This window comes from Nothobranchius furzeri, chromosome 6 (genome assembly GCF_043380555.1).
Source record: "Nothobranchius furzeri strain GRZ-AD chromosome 6, NfurGRZ-RIMD1, whole genome shotgun sequence".
Classification (NCBI taxonomy): Eukaryota; Metazoa; Chordata; class Actinopteri; order Cyprinodontiformes; family Nothobranchiidae; genus Nothobranchius; species Nothobranchius furzeri.
Genome location: NC_091746.1, coordinates 28,816,527 through 28,831,964, shown reverse-complemented (window position 1 = coordinate 28,831,964; position 15,438 = coordinate 28,816,527). Strand labels below are relative to the sequence as shown.

General features: G+C 42.3%; 1 protein-coding gene across 1 annotated transcript in view; it reads left to right on the top strand.

Annotated features, from left to right (window-relative positions):
* The window catches only part of LOC139070282 (neuronal acetylcholine receptor subunit alpha-7-like), a 69,781-nt gene that overhangs the window by 22,670 nt on the left and 31,673 nt on the right, over nucleotides 1–15,438 (top strand). The window contains exons 3-4 of the mRNA XM_070552089.1: nucleotides 861–905; nucleotides 13,592–13,701. Of these exons, the coding sequence (XP_070408190.1) occupies nucleotides 861–905; nucleotides 13,592–13,701 (155 nt within the window). The remainder of the gene's footprint in view (nucleotides 1–860; nucleotides 906–13,591; nucleotides 13,702–15,438) is intronic.

Sequence of the window (15,438 nt, the reverse complement as noted above, 5' to 3'; positions counted from 1 at the left end):
GACTAGCTTGATCTCTGATGACTGGGTAAAATCCCGTAATTACACGAGTCTGAAAGAGCACACCGACATCATTTATGATGTGAGTGGAAGTGTCTACATATGGACGCTGGCCCTGTAAAGGGTTAAAGAGTGTTTAAGAGCAAGTTCTCCTGAACTTCACCTACACTATCAGTTCACCACAAACCCAAGGCTTTGTGGGGTTTTCACAGGAATTAGAAACTCCTAAAAAAGAGAAATAAAACACAGATGAAACAAGGGGGGAAAAACTGTTTGATGCAGAAAAAAAACATTGCATTTGTGTGAGAAACAGAGAAACAAAAGGAACGAATCTCAAGATTTTATCACAGCAACATGAAAGAAAATCTATTCAAAGGGTTGAAGCAGCTGCTTTGTTCCAGATTCAGTCATGGATAAACGATAGCGATCAACTAACTTCAGTGATTTCTATTAATATGAAAAAATAACTTGGTAAAGAAACACATGTTATGAAATTCTGCTTTGAATAAATTTGTTTTAAATCTTATTTGGACTGAAATGAGTCATTATTGGTGACTTTCATTCAGAAGTAACTAACTATTCAATGGTTTTCTCTAGTTTTTGCTTTTTTAAGGCCATCACAGCGTTTCAAACAAATGAACCAAAAACTCTTAAAGCTTCTCCGCTTACTTTCCATCGCCTCATCAACAAAGCACAAATCTCTTAGGTGTGTTCTTGCTGTGTCTTGGTTCTAATTCCATGCTGTCGTTCTTTTTTAAAACACAAATGGTTCCGTTACGGATGGCAATAAAAACTTCTGATTCTGATTCTGATCCACGCCTGCTTGCTGCTGATGATCCTGTCTCTTGTTGTTTCCCCTCTAGGATGAAAAGAACCAAGTGTTGATCACGAACGCATGGCTGCAACTGGTGAGTCTCCTCTCTGAGAACTCGGTGTGATAATCGTCAGCTAGGATATTTTTAGAAGGCGTGTTTTTTTGCTGTGTGGTTTCTGTGACGGAAGTAAAGAAAAAGTAGATTTGCACTCCTTGCAGTGAGTCTTCGGGGCTTCGTGTGGCACTATAAAGCTGCTGTTAAAATCTTTAACTGGGTCAAACTAGTTTCCCAGAGTAATGGTTAAAATGTTGAATAAAGCTTTTTATTGCAACATGTCAGAGGGTAGATGTAAAATATTTCCACTTGCATTCAAATTCAAGCTTGAAATACCAGCTGACTTTCTTCTGCATACTTCAGGGCTGCAAACCTTTGAAGTTCTGGGGGTCGACAACAATTCATGTCGCCTCCCCCGCTTTCCGTGGGGGGGGGGGGCAAATTGTGTCGCTTCTCTCCGCAGTTCCCATTAGCGTTGCGCCACCAATGCTAACAGTGAATTAGGAACGGATTATTTTGTTAAGCTCTTTGGTCAGCTTTAATGCTGTCGTAAAGTGTTATATTAATAATGTTGACTTGACTTCTTTTTAATGGGTGGGGGCATACAATGGTTTTGGTTTGGATTATATCAGTAGGCATATAGGGAGCCTGAGTCACACCCATTTACTTCCCGACCTTGAGTTGTTGGAAGAACGAAAAAAATGAATGCAAGTTAACGGGTGTTTCTCAATGTCGCGCCTGGCCTGGCGAGGCCAGGCACCTTGCTTACGAGGACACCGTCCTTCCTTGGTCAAAGAAAATGGTTAAATGGAACAGACTTGCATTACATGACCGCGGTGGTCACGTCACGTGACACGGGAGATAATATATAAATTATACATATAAGTTTCAATATAAATATATAACGAGCCTTTTACTTTTTAAATTGCGTATAAATTTGTAAAGTTAAATATAAAAGCGAGTTACTACCCGCTAGCCACCGAAGCTGCAACTACTGAAAACTAACCAACCATAGATAACTTATTTGGATCTAAAAAAAAAAAAAAACCACTTTAAATTAGCTGACTTACTTTTAAACTTGAAAATTGACCCACAAGTAGCTGCTGGCTTCTGATCCGCCATCCTTTTGAAAATACCGCGGTGTATTCTGGGTAAGTTTTGACCAAGACTAGGCTACAAGACACCTTTCGTGTATCCTTGCTCAGCTAGCTAAACGGCTAACAAACGGAGAACACATGCTTCAGTAGAACATGAACATTGAAACACGTCTTGACGGTTCCTGATAACGTGTCTCCTTGGCAACCGGGGCGGGGCCAAGACATCAAGTCGAGGCTCCTTGGCATTGAGAAACACCCAATGTAGCTAGAAACGCTATTTTCCAATCCTGTTTGTTGTGTGCCATGGAGTTCACATTTGATGTTCGTGAATTTTAAAGATGCACTTTGATGCCAAGAACGCGTTTATATTTTGAACGTAGGCAAACTGTATTTTAGGTTTTGTGTGAAAATATGTCCAGGACTACAAATGCACATTACCAAATTTGCGTCACTGAACCAGAAGCGGAAGTAAGCGGGGAGAGGAAAAATGGCTGTAAGTTCAGCAAACTTCAAATCCTTCCCTCAGGAGGAAAGGACCACCATAAATCTGGCCGTGCAGTATAGCAGCCACGCTAGGGAAGAGGAGATTCTGTGGTGTCGTCATATATGCGACATAACGATGTCTGATTTGTAGTCTTGCTAATTAGAAACTTTTACAAGCTGATATAGCTCAAAGTATGTGACAGGCATGGTCGAAACACCCATCATTACTTTTCATTTAAATTGAAGTTCAACATGTGTATGATTCAGGACGTTAGGCAAAGCAGATTAGAAAATAGCTCTTTTAGCCCCGTTGACTTGCACTGATTTTTTCGTTCTTCCAGGGACCCATGAGCCCACTGGAAAGGGAGGAGACTTAGGCTCCCTATTTAGACTTGGGACTACAATACGACAAAGCACCGCTGTAACCCGCCGCTGCATGGCGCATGAATAAAACACAGCGGTCAAAAAAGGCCACCGTAGGAGGGGATAACAGCAGTGAGTCAAAGCTAGCTATTTAGATTCAAGCCCGATTCATACTTCTCCATCTGCGTCGGTGCGGAGACACGCAACGCCATTATGAGTCGGCACAAAGGCTCTCCAACTGGTTCACAGAGGGTGAAGGAGACATGCCCAAAATTTAAACATCACACAACAGAGACAGCAAGCTTGTGATTGGTCAGGATGAAGCTTCCTGTAAATTTGTCACTAACACCACTGTTGCCTAGTTACAAAGTAAAAGGATATTTAGCGGCAGACACAGAACAGATTGAAGAACGCTTCGTGGAAAAAGTCTGAAAATATGAATGTTTATTCACCCGTGACTGAAGGAGTACAAAATACAAAGCAAACGTGGACGGAAATGACGGGAAACGTGGGTTTAGAGGTGGCGACCGCGTTAAAAGGGGAAGGAAAATGTTATAAAGTCTCTGATAAATATAAACACATTAGTAAACACAATACCATGGACCAGATACATGAGTGCTATGATGGCAGGATACCACAGAAAAGCGATACGCCCTCTGTTGTCCCGGGGGGTGGGGGTGGGGGGGTGGGGGTGGGGTGGGTGGGGGGGGGTTTGCAACACTCCGCTGCCTGCGCAGAAGTTTGCATGTGAAAACCTTTCCGACGCTCTGTGTGTGTCTCTCTCTTGCGGAGCTCACAGAAAAGTATAAATCAGGCTTTAGGCTCCCTGTTTCCGATATTGGTAAAAAAAAGCCAATAGTCCTACTTTTTCTAATTTGGTAGAACACACCTGTTTCTGTTATTTACGCTTTCTCCTGTCAGTTTCCTAAAATGTCTTTAAAGTGCTTTCAACTAAACTTTAAAATGAGCATCATTTGATAATGGAAGATTTAATGTTAATGGTTCTAGAAATATGTGTCATAAAGCTCAGTGACGAGGAAAGAGTGACATCAGGCCAGCCAGGTAAGAACAACAACCTTATTATCATGGCAGCCTGAGTTAGAAGAGCATTAAGGATGTCACAGTCAGGTCGAGTTAGCTGCTGACTGCCTTACAGGTTATGAATGCATAAATTATTCAGGAAGCTTCCTCTTTAATACCAATGTCTACTTTGACTTATGGGGGCTTTGCAGACACGGCGGGTTTTGTTGGAGACTTAAAAAGTACATTATGCAGCCAAGGACAATCAGTCAGTTAAACGGAGAAGATGCAGGGTCCCCTAAAGTTTCAGAAAAAACAAACAAAAAAGACCATTTTATCCTAATGTCCTAGTTGCGTTTAGTGGGAAAAGTTTAGGAGTTTTACTTGACAGCGAATATAATTCTGTAGCAAATGACCCGACAGTGTGCACAGAGCATTCAGTAACAAAAGATTGTTTTCAATCTGCAGCAGTCGCTCGCTTCCAGGGTTAACAGGGTTTTAAACTTTGTCAGTTCATCCAGTAAAACTGCTTCCATAGGTTCAAGGACGGCTACATTGAGTGTTTCTCACCTCAAAAGAAAATCTTCTCAACCTCAGACAACTTTGAGGAAGCTTTGAAGTGAAGGAAGAATGAACATTGACTCATGTAGGGGTGTAGGGATGAGGATGGCAGGGGAGTCAAGTGCCCGTCCTTGAACCGAAGGGCTGCAGCTTCAAGCCCCGTCTGTTGCAGCTGTTGTGTTTGTGGGCAAGACACTTGGCTCTCTTTGCCTGCTGGTGGCACCAAGCCCCCACAATGCGGGTGAAAATTTAAATCAAACCCAGAAATGAAATGAATTGCAGTTCCACTCTCATCCACTAGGGGCTGGTGTCAGACGCGAGCAAATCCTCATTGACTCCCATGTTAAAAATACCAATTTCACAGCAGAAATAAACATGTTTACAGCCTGGTACCAAAAAATGTTTTAGGTTTAAATGATCTAGTTTACACTCATGACAACTCTGAGGGGGGTGAATTTTTTCTCACTCTTCTGTTTAAGTGTATTAAAAGCCTAAAATTCTGTATAATTAATGAGCATCAGACCCACGTGACCGCAGAGCTAGCTCAGTGGAAAGGCCTCAGTAGAGCCTCGGTCTGGCCTGGAAACTGTTCCGGGATTTTGAGTCTCTTTGTGTGTGTATTCTTGTTTGGATATTATTAGTGCAATTGTTGGACAAAATGACTTGCTGTGGCATTAATTGCACTAATAGAGCGTCCAAGGAGTCTCCACTTCATTTTTTTCGGTAAGTAAAATTATATTTATGTATTTTAGGTCACTGCCGAGCTGAGCTTAGATTTTAACATGTACTGTTTAACCATGACATTTAAATGTAATAGGGTAAAACCCAGTGCATTTAACATAATGCTGCACTTTAGAAAATGGGTTGAAATATAACATGTTGGTGGAGCTGGGTTCCGACTGTCGGCTTGTGGAGCTCTCTGAGACCTCTGTGTTCCACCCGGTTTTACCCAGCGGTCAGCCCGGCGTATCTCTGACTCAGAAGCTCTGGTGTTGTGCACAGTTAACTCCGGTTGTAGCTAGGTTGCTACCTCCGTTAGCTTAGCTCCCACCTCCGCGTTAGCTTTGGGTTAGCTTCAGGTTAGCTTGTAGCTAGTTCGACCGGGTGTCGTCAGTTGATCCCAACCTTACAGCCCCTCCCTCAGCTTCTCCTCTCTTCCCTTTTTTGGAATTGTCTGGGCTTGACGGAACCTGTGACATGGTCAAAATGGCGGTGGTGGCCACCTCCCATTTATCTTCAAAAATGTGTTATTGGATCTATGGAAACCCACTGTCCAATATTTATATGTCGACGGTTGGCACCAGCAGCTTTGCCTCTGTCAGTGCGCCCCAGGGCAGCTGCAGCTACATTTTAGCTAATCACTTTGGAATACTCTCTCAGAAAAGTGCTATATAAGTGCATGTCATTCAATGTCAAGGTCAGCTTTATTTGTTTAGCACATTTGCAGTTACGCAAGGAATCCCAAATATTTTAGCACAAAGACAAAAATTACAAAGACACAGTCAATAAAACGAGAATTAAAAAGTTGTACATGTAATACTAAGATACCAAATATGAAAGTCTAAAAAAAGGCAGGTCCTACAGGTCCAGTGACCAAAGCCTACTGGTTGTGCAGCACCAGGCTAAAGTCCAAAGGTGACAGATCATTTGCTGCTGTGGCCCCCAGACTCTGGACCTCTCTCCCCCTGAGACTGAGATCAGTGGACTCAGTGGTCTCCTTTTAAAAGCAGCTGAAGATTCACGCGATCAGGCTGGCTTTTGCGTGACCTTCATCACTAACCTCTCCTTATTCAGCTCTTTCTACAAATTCTGTCTTTCCCAGGACCCATGGATTACCTTTTTCCTATTAATTTTCTCCTTCCCTTTCCTCACATTTTTTAATGACAAGAGTTCATTTTTCAAAATTGTGTGATATTTAAAAAAAATCATTTTTACTTGTTTATTTTTTACATTTTTGTTCTTGTGAGGTGCCTCATGATTTTTATCTTGAGAGGCACTATATAAATGATTTTCTTTCTCTCTTTCCACCTAGAACACTCGGTCTCCCCTGGTTTTTAAACAAGTCTGAGGAATTTTTAGAAGTCATTGCAAACTCAACCTCATGTTTCTGGCATGAGTGTAGGGGCCAAATGTTTTAAAAGATTTAAAAACAAACAGTAGAGTATTAAAATGAGTCATGTAGCTTATAGGGAGCCAGTGCAGAGAGGCCAGTACTGGGGTGATATGGTCATGCTTCCTGGTGCCAGTCAGCCTGCGTGCCGCTGTATTTTGAACCAGCTGCGGCCTCTTAAAGGGGCATTATGGAAGTTTGACAGCCAAAATGTGTATAGAAATACTAAATGTCTTCTTCATACATTCTCCTGCAATGCCCTGGTCCTGTAGAATGAGCCCTGGCATTTTTACTGTGATTGCCTGTTTTCTGTAAAATCACAGAAAAAGAGAGATGCTCGGGTCGAGCAGGCTGCTTCATGCGCGTTCACGCTCAGGCATCGCCCGTAGCATTTGCTATCCGTAGCTTTAGCAGCAGAGAGAGAGGCACTGCCACTTTGTCGCTGTTCCTAACGCCTAGTGACAAAGCTAGCTACATTTCTGAGGACCCTTAGCTACTTTCTGTAGAACTTTCTTCTAGATATTTCCTTCAAATTAGCAACAAAATAGCCATTTTCACTCCCAACCGTTCTTTGAACGTTGTTTCAGCTGTCGTCAAGGATATAAATGTTACTGATACTCAGGACGTCACTGGTGCTTTAGCTCACCTAGTAAGATGTCTGACACTCATGCTGAAGACCTGGGTTTGATTCTGGATGTGAACATAGTTTATTTAAAGTTTCTTTTTTACATTAATGGTATATTTTTTACAGTAAGATGCCCAAATCTTTATTTGAGACTCGCCGAACGGCATTGAATTCACAGATAAAAAAGATGTGGGTTCAACTTTCATTTGGAACAATTTTTCAAGCAAGGGAAGGGAATGATCTGAGCATGCAGGAGGACTGACCCATCATAAACCTTTGTCGGCTGTGCTGAAGAGAAAGGTACAGAACCACATTATTTAATTAATTAGCTGCACACGTTCTCCTGTCCTCTGTCCTCCGGGCCACACACACACACACACACACACACACACACACACACACACACACACACACACACACACACACACACACACACACATACACGGGACTGTCTCAGCTGTTATTTTCGTTAAGGAGTGTGCACGTATAGCATGCACGCCTCCTGCACGAGCCTATTATTGAAGCTGCCGTTACGTTTTTGGCCTGAGGGGGCAATCGTGAGCATAGAAATTCCAAACTCCGTAAAGTCCCTTTAAAGGAAGCAAACGACAATTATATCATAACATTATTTTAGCTCTGGCTGCTCTTGATTTGTAATTTGACACGTTTTGTATTGAACATACTGAAATAACTCTTCCTTAATCCTCTGTCCACAGAGCCTATTTCACACTATCTTAATACAGTTTGTCTCAAATTAGTGATGCTTTGGGACATTTCTGTTACATAACTCCAAATCTATTCTTAGACCCCCACCCATCTGATTCTGATAGCTGACAAAGTTAGTGAGCTGTGACTGGGATTTGTTGGCTGCTAGTTTTGGTTTTCCAGCCAACAAACATGAAATAAGCATCAAACTGTCAAAGTCCCAGCGACGGCGAGTGTAGTGATTAAGTCATTAGCTGCATCGGTGGAAACTTATGTGAGAAGACTCAAAGATGAAATGTCTTTGAAGAAAACTGTTCTTTTTTTAAAGTTGTTAAACCACTTGTGGTGAAAACATACTTTTCGTGCGTGTACACAGACGTGTACTCATGAGTTAACCCTCTCAGGCTCAAATAAAGTTTTGATAAAAGGACAAACAACTAAGTCCTTCAGGATTACTTCTGGGTTAAAAAATACTCATGAAACATTAAAAACCTACCTGGAGTAGCCAGGTAGTACTGAACGTTTTTAATCTGCAGCGCTTGCCTCTAGAAGGTTAAGAGACATGAGCTCTGTGCACATATTAGCAACGGCACCATGGTTGCTCCATAGGAAAACAGCTTTATGTGTTTGACATCTCCATCTGTGCAGCGTACACCCATTAGACACAAACTCATCACAAGTCATTGTAATAACACAGGGTATATACAGCAATCCTTAAGTAAAATTTACTACTTTTTAATACTTTTTTTTTACTACCTTCAGAATTTTTTTAAAACCATCACAACACTAAATTGCAAGTGTTAATCAGCGACCTATTTACACATATTTTAACATATATAACATACAAAAAGCATAGACTTAGAGACTCACTGATGTTGACAACGTATTGCGCATATTTATTTTACTTAGAAAATAAGCCAGGCACTTCTGTTCAGCGGTTCAGACAGTTGACCACGGGGCCTGAAATGATGCAGAACGACCACTGAATATGACGTCATCATAATGTGACCGGATATGCTAAAGTAGGGCTGCTCAATTATGGCAAAAACAATAATCACAATTATTGTGACTGAAATTGAGATCTCGATTATTTAAGACGATTTTTCAATTTATGTAGATTTTTTTAATTTATTTTTATTCAGTCATAAAACTGCTCAGGGCACAATCAGGGCAAAAATAAACAAGAAACAAGATGATCACTAAAAGAACTCCTGATTCCCAGTATAAAAAGACCAATATACTTATAGCTCATAGTTTATGACCCAAGGGCTGTAGACCTTGGTTTAACTCATTTAAGTCTAACCCGTACAGACCCAAATACCAATATCTTGCAAATACTGACAGCAAGAATTATACAGTGGCATTTATAACAAATAAATGCAAATAAATTGATGTTCACAAAATGTTGCATAACATTTATTGAGTCATGTCAAGCTGCTGTAGGCGCGTGCACTAGCACCGTGTCCTCAGAGAGATTAGTTATTAGTTATCAGCGTGAGGAACTTATTTCTACCTTATTTATAAACTATTTATTTACAAGTCCATCAGTTAATGTAATAATTGTCCCAACCACAGCTGCACCCCCACCCCCCAACCCGGTCTCACAGCAATCGGGGCAAGCTGCATGTGTGTTTAGCGCGCCGCACGCGCACATTTAGCCGTTTTTAGTGGCTCAGGAGCCCGCAGGTGCGGTGTGTGTGTCACTCACTCTGGTTAATGCAACAGGGAGCCGGCTCCGAGAGCCGTTTCATTAGCGACTGACACATCACTACATCATTCCCTTTCCTAATGTCCTGAAGAACGGTCCGGAGCGCAGGCGGAGTGTTTAGCTAACCTGCAGGAAATGTCGACAATAGTTATCCAGAAAGTAGCTAAGGGTTACCAGAGATGTTTCTGAGGTGTTCGCTAGGTACTTTTAAGATTTAAAAAGTCAAGAAGGGGGTCTGAAAAGCTGTTGGAAATAGCATCAAAGTTGCTAAGTTGGCAACGGAGCGCTTCATTTGTAACTCAGGGCAGCTCAAGTGGGAGGAGCAAATAATCGGCTTGTTTTATTTTTATAATCGTTCAAAACATTTCATTCGGAATATATTTCTATGTCGATGTTCAGAATACGACACCTGATAGTCTGAAAAAAATAATACCTAACTTGGAAAAAATAATACCTCTGAGACCAAATTTAACACTTTTAATGGCCTTAAATTTGACTATTTTTATTTATCACTTTTTAATACTTTTTAAAACCCCGCGGACACCCTGTAACATTTGTGCAAAAGACAAATTCAAGTACAGGCCAGGGATCGTCTTAAACCAGGGGTCGGCAACCTGTCCCCATTAAAGAGCCATTATTACCCGTTTCCCACAGTAAAGAAAACTGGGAGCCACAGCAGCCACGGCGTTGTGGGCGGGGCCTACCCTCAGACAGCAGCCAGTACCGGTCGCTCGTGTATGTCAAATGTATCTTTCATAAGACGATAATCAATAAAACGATTTATATAAAGTGGATCCAGAAGTTGTAGCCCGTCTCTGCCGACAATATTCTGATATTTTTCACCCTGTTGGTGGTTTTACTGAGCAGGTGCCACTTTTATCATACGTTTCTTTTTAAAACATGTTTAGACTGTTCAGAATACAAATCCAGGCTCTGTCACATTTGATTGTTGCAATTAAACTTTGTAGGTGGGGAAGGTCAGAAAAGGATCCGATCATTTTGTTTTTCCCTCATTTACAGTGACGGAGATAACGGCGCAGTGCGCCTGGCTCTGGTGTTAATCAAGTTAAATTATATCTCTTTGCAACAATTTTCACAAGAAAACAGAACAGTTAAAAGCAGGGCTTGTGTTGACCGGACAGTTCCCGTATTTGACCGTTTATTTTGACGGAGAAAGAATAGAAAGAATTACCCCGACGCATGCAGACGAACTGACATTTTATTTGTTTCGCACATTGCAGATGTAGCTAAATCACTCAAGAAAAGATTACCATCTGAACATCTGAGCTGGACACTGCTCACCGTCAGCGCGTATGTGCACAGCGAGCTGAAGATGTGGAGAGGGGCTTGGAGCGCGTCGCAGAACCAGAGCGCATGCAGGAAGATTCCTCCGACTGAAGCGAGACTTGTCACTTAGAAAATGTTCCCTGATTATGAAACTTTGGCTGAATAGCGCTTGTTCCTGTCTCCAATGTGGCGACACATCCAGGAGCCGTCTGAGGAGAATCCCAGGATCTCACATCCTCTTCAGCTTAGAAAGTGCCTATGATTACGCACAAGCGTGATGCGTCAACCCGGTCTCACAGTAAGACCGGGTTGGACCTGTTCAGGTTTACGCAGACAATCTTTACATTTAGAATGTGCATACAGATGTAAAATTAATGCAGTAAATTATAAAGCATTTTATTTAAATATCCAATCATTATTTTACAAGCACAGAGAGCTGCATCAGATGGATGGAAGAACCACATGCGGCTCCAGAGCGCGGGTTGCCGACCCCCGTCTTAGACGATATGTAAAATGACACAACACACCCAATGTGTATGTGTGTGTGTGTGTGTGTGTGTGTGTGTGTGTGTGTGTGTGTGTGTGCTTTAGACAGTTTGATGCTGCACTCAGTTCACCTTTTACTGAATGGGCCCAGGCTCAAATGGGAGCTCAGGGAATCGGAGCCAGCAAACGCTGTCTTGGCAAAGATTCAGCTCTATCATTCATTATGAGAGCAGGAGACAAAGTGTAGCAGCCAACAGCTAATATATGGTGTAATTGGAGAATGTTTGACTTCAGATGGCTGAAGATTGATCACTCTTTTAAAAAAATTAGCTCCCGTTTCTGCTCTGCAGATACACTTCTGTGCGTGTGCAATCTTAGAATACAGTTTAATGCACCGATGAATGAGTCATCATTGCTAAATGTCTGTTTCACTGAGAAACCATGTAATACTTGTTCTTTTTGAAATATGATCCGTCAGACTGAGTTACACATGCATGCTCACTGTGAAAATTGTGTTCAATCACTTGCATTAACCTCAGAAACGAAATACACTGGAAAATGATCAAGTCACAAAAGCCAATTAATTTTCATGCCCCACCCACCTTGGCTTGGGACCGCCCACTAGAAGGAGAGAGCAGAGTGTGTCGCGGCTAATTGAAGCTAACCATTAGCAACTCCACAACATGGCAGAACATGTCGGGGTTCATGTTATTTGTGGAAATAAAACATCAATGTTGCATTTTTTACCCAACAAAGGCAACAAGGAACAAAGGCAGTGGAGGAGTTGCGTTGCTGTTATATCATAAAAACTTCTACAACTGAAAAATGAGTGCTCTGCAATCGCTAAAAGGCACATGTTGGCATAAATCTGCAGTCTCCAGGGTCTGCAGCTGGTGGAATTAACACCGAGAGGACAGATTTTTGCCACTTCCACATCTGGGTCAGTACAGTGTTGGGCTGGATATCTTTTTTGGTTTCACATTTGGGTCATATATGCGTTTTCCATTCTGAGGTGACTCTTTTTTTCAAAGCACTTCCTCACAGGTCCAGCTGGGACTGAGGTGACGCTTCGAAATTGGCTGGCTGAAATTCACACCCACCACCTCGGATTGGCGAGTAGAATCAGCCAGCGGGGGCTTCCTGAATGCCTGATTCATTATAATTCTGGGTGCTGTGGAGTAAACATCTCTCTGACTGCAGCACGGAGCTCCAGCTGCCAGCGCGGCGGCAGACTGCTGCTCAGCAGGAAGAGAGCGAGAAGGGAGCTGGAAGGAATGTCTGTGAGCACCACAGCAGCAGCAGCGGAGGACAGAGCATTATGAGGACATGCACAGCAGTCTCAGTGGGCGAACACGGAGCAAATCAATAAAATAATGTGGTTCAGAGTCTCCATAAGCAACATGGCTCACACCTGCTAGTGTTTATCTTATTAAGGAGGACACCACAGACTTTTCCGCCTGTCTTTTTTATGGCCCACGTGCTCAGGGATTTCTGCATTACTGACAAGTCCATGGGAACCATATAATAAAGTGAACAATAACGCTATTTGCGCAGACTGACGCAAGCCAGCTCCGACCGTACTGACCCCAATGTGGACGTGCCTTTTCACCGAATTCAAACAAGTTTTGAATAGAAGGAATGGCTCCTGAAAATAGCTTTATGTAATAAAATATGACATCTAAATGGTGCCAATGGTAATAATTTATCACATATTGTTGCTCTGGAAAGTGTAAAATTGCACAATACAGGTCCTCTTAATAATTAGTAATGTGTTTTTTCATTTTTATATGTTACTGTTACGGTGATAAAGCATTTATGAAGCTCTTCAGTTAAGAAAATCAAGCCTTTGGTTAAGCGTGTTGTTTTTGTGGGTGCTAGCTATAATAGCTAGGCTACTTGTTGAGGACAGCACTCACTACACAGGACAAATTTCTACTTCCTCACAAGTTGTTCTAAATAAAACTAAAATATCTGAATAAGTAGGTCTGTCATATTTTCACATTTTGAAAGTGGGGAGATGAAATCTTAGAGTTTGAAGTATAATATGTGCATGGTATATAAAAGTTGTACCATTCAAACCATTACTGATATTTTATTTTAACGCCAATATCATCTGACATTAATGGTAGACTAATAATATCGAACATCCTTACTTTAAAGCTTCTGTTTTTTACAACCACAGCTGAAGATTTACAAAGCTCTTTTTATTCCATCGCTTTATTTCCAAATCGCCGTACTTCACCGCCCCCATGTTTGATTATTTTCTGTCATTTCCTCCAGGGTTGGACAGATATTTACCTTTCATGGAACCCAGAGAACTATCCCGGGGTCCAGAACCTTCGTTTCCCATCCAATCTGATTTGGGTCCCAGATATCCTCCTCTACAACAGGTAGGCCTCTCTCACTTCCTTTATCAGTTTTCTTACTCCTGGTTTTATGTTTGTTTTGAAAGTAAACGGTTTTAAAGCTTAGTTAACATCTTTGTGTCACTCAACCCTGTTTGGTATGGAACTTGCGCGGTACTGTTTGCTTGTTGCTTTTTACTTTGGAGGCAGAAATTTCATTTTAACATCTTTTACAAAAAAAGTTAGTTTTAATTCTAGATGAAGCAGCTAATGCTGGTTATGCTTAATGTGACTTTAAAATAAAAACGCTCCTTGACAGCATTAAGATGTCTAAACTTTTCTAGTTTATCCAGCTGATCATGAGCTTCCAAATAAACACAAATGGTAAGAATACACAAATAAAATGGTTTCTCATGCACACCAGTTTGTGCACACTATTATGTGTGCACATGGAGCTGCAGTGCCCCTAAGGCAGGGGTCCTCAATTATAATGGTCCGAGGGCCACACACTAAAAAGACCCAGAAGCTAGAGGGCCGGGGCGGGGAGGTAGCTGTTGTATGAATGTCGGACCGGGGTGGGGTGTGCTGCTCGGCTGTGTGACTGCACTAACCTGTCCTGTGTGACCCTTACCATGTGACCCTCATGTCCATGCTGTCTCTGGAGGAGCAGATAGGAGACAAGATCTCCTGTAACTTAAAATGAACCAAAGCTTTCTCCCAGTTTCTCTTCAAGCTGAATTTAACATCAGTTTATCATCATGAAACAAAAGAATAAAGTGGAACAAGAACTTCTATCTCCTATTTCTGTCTCCTTTAAACTTCTCTGTGTCCCTAAATAAAAGACAAGTTACGCTGCAGCCGCCATCACTCACCCCGCTCCCTCCCCAAGACCGGACCTCCTGACATCACAGCACTCAGTCTGACTGAGCGCTTCCAGGAGAAACAAAAATGAAATTATGAAAATAATAATGAGTGTTTGGAGGAGCGTTCTCTCTCTCTCTCTCTCTCTCTCTCTCTCTCTCTCTCTCTCTCTCTCTCTCTCTCTCTCTCTCTCTCTCTCTCTCTCTCTCTCTCTCTCTCTCTCTCTCTCTCTCTCTCTCTCTCTCTCTCTCTCTCTCTCTCTCTCTCTCTCTCTCTCTCTCTCTCTCTCTCTCTCTCTCTCTCTCTCTCTCTCTCTCTCTCTCTCTCTCTCTCTCTCTCTCTCTCTCTCTCTCTCTCTCTCTCTCTCTCTCTCTCTCTCTCTCTCTCTCTCTCTCTCTCTCTCTCTCTCTCTCTCTCTCTCTGATCGAGCGTGCTGCGTGACAACCCACTCAATTAACATAATTTACGGCCCTAATCAAACAGAACCGGTCGGGCTGATTCGATTCGGGTTCGGTCTCAGGTTAGACCTCCAGCGCCCTGCAGAACCTCATAAAGGCAGACCAAAGTTTCCTACCCGGTAAATGTGGAGAACACCGCTCTGACAGATCTGGATGCTGCGCTGGTGCCGCTGTTAAAATAACACAACTACATTCCATTATAACTGATTATGGTACTCTTCTATGATGCAGAATCATTCATGCCCGCATCTCATGCATTGATTATTTGATTATTTTCCTCAGCTCTATCCTAAACCTCCCGGTCGGCCATCGGGGGTGGGGGTAGGGGGTGCGCTCGGGGTTTGGGGGTCACAGAGGGCTTGTGGGCCGGACGTGGCCCGCGGGCCGCCATTTGCGGACCACTGCCCTAAGGGATCATTAGAGACAAAATAATCAGTTTCTTTTGAGAGAAACTGAGAAAGTG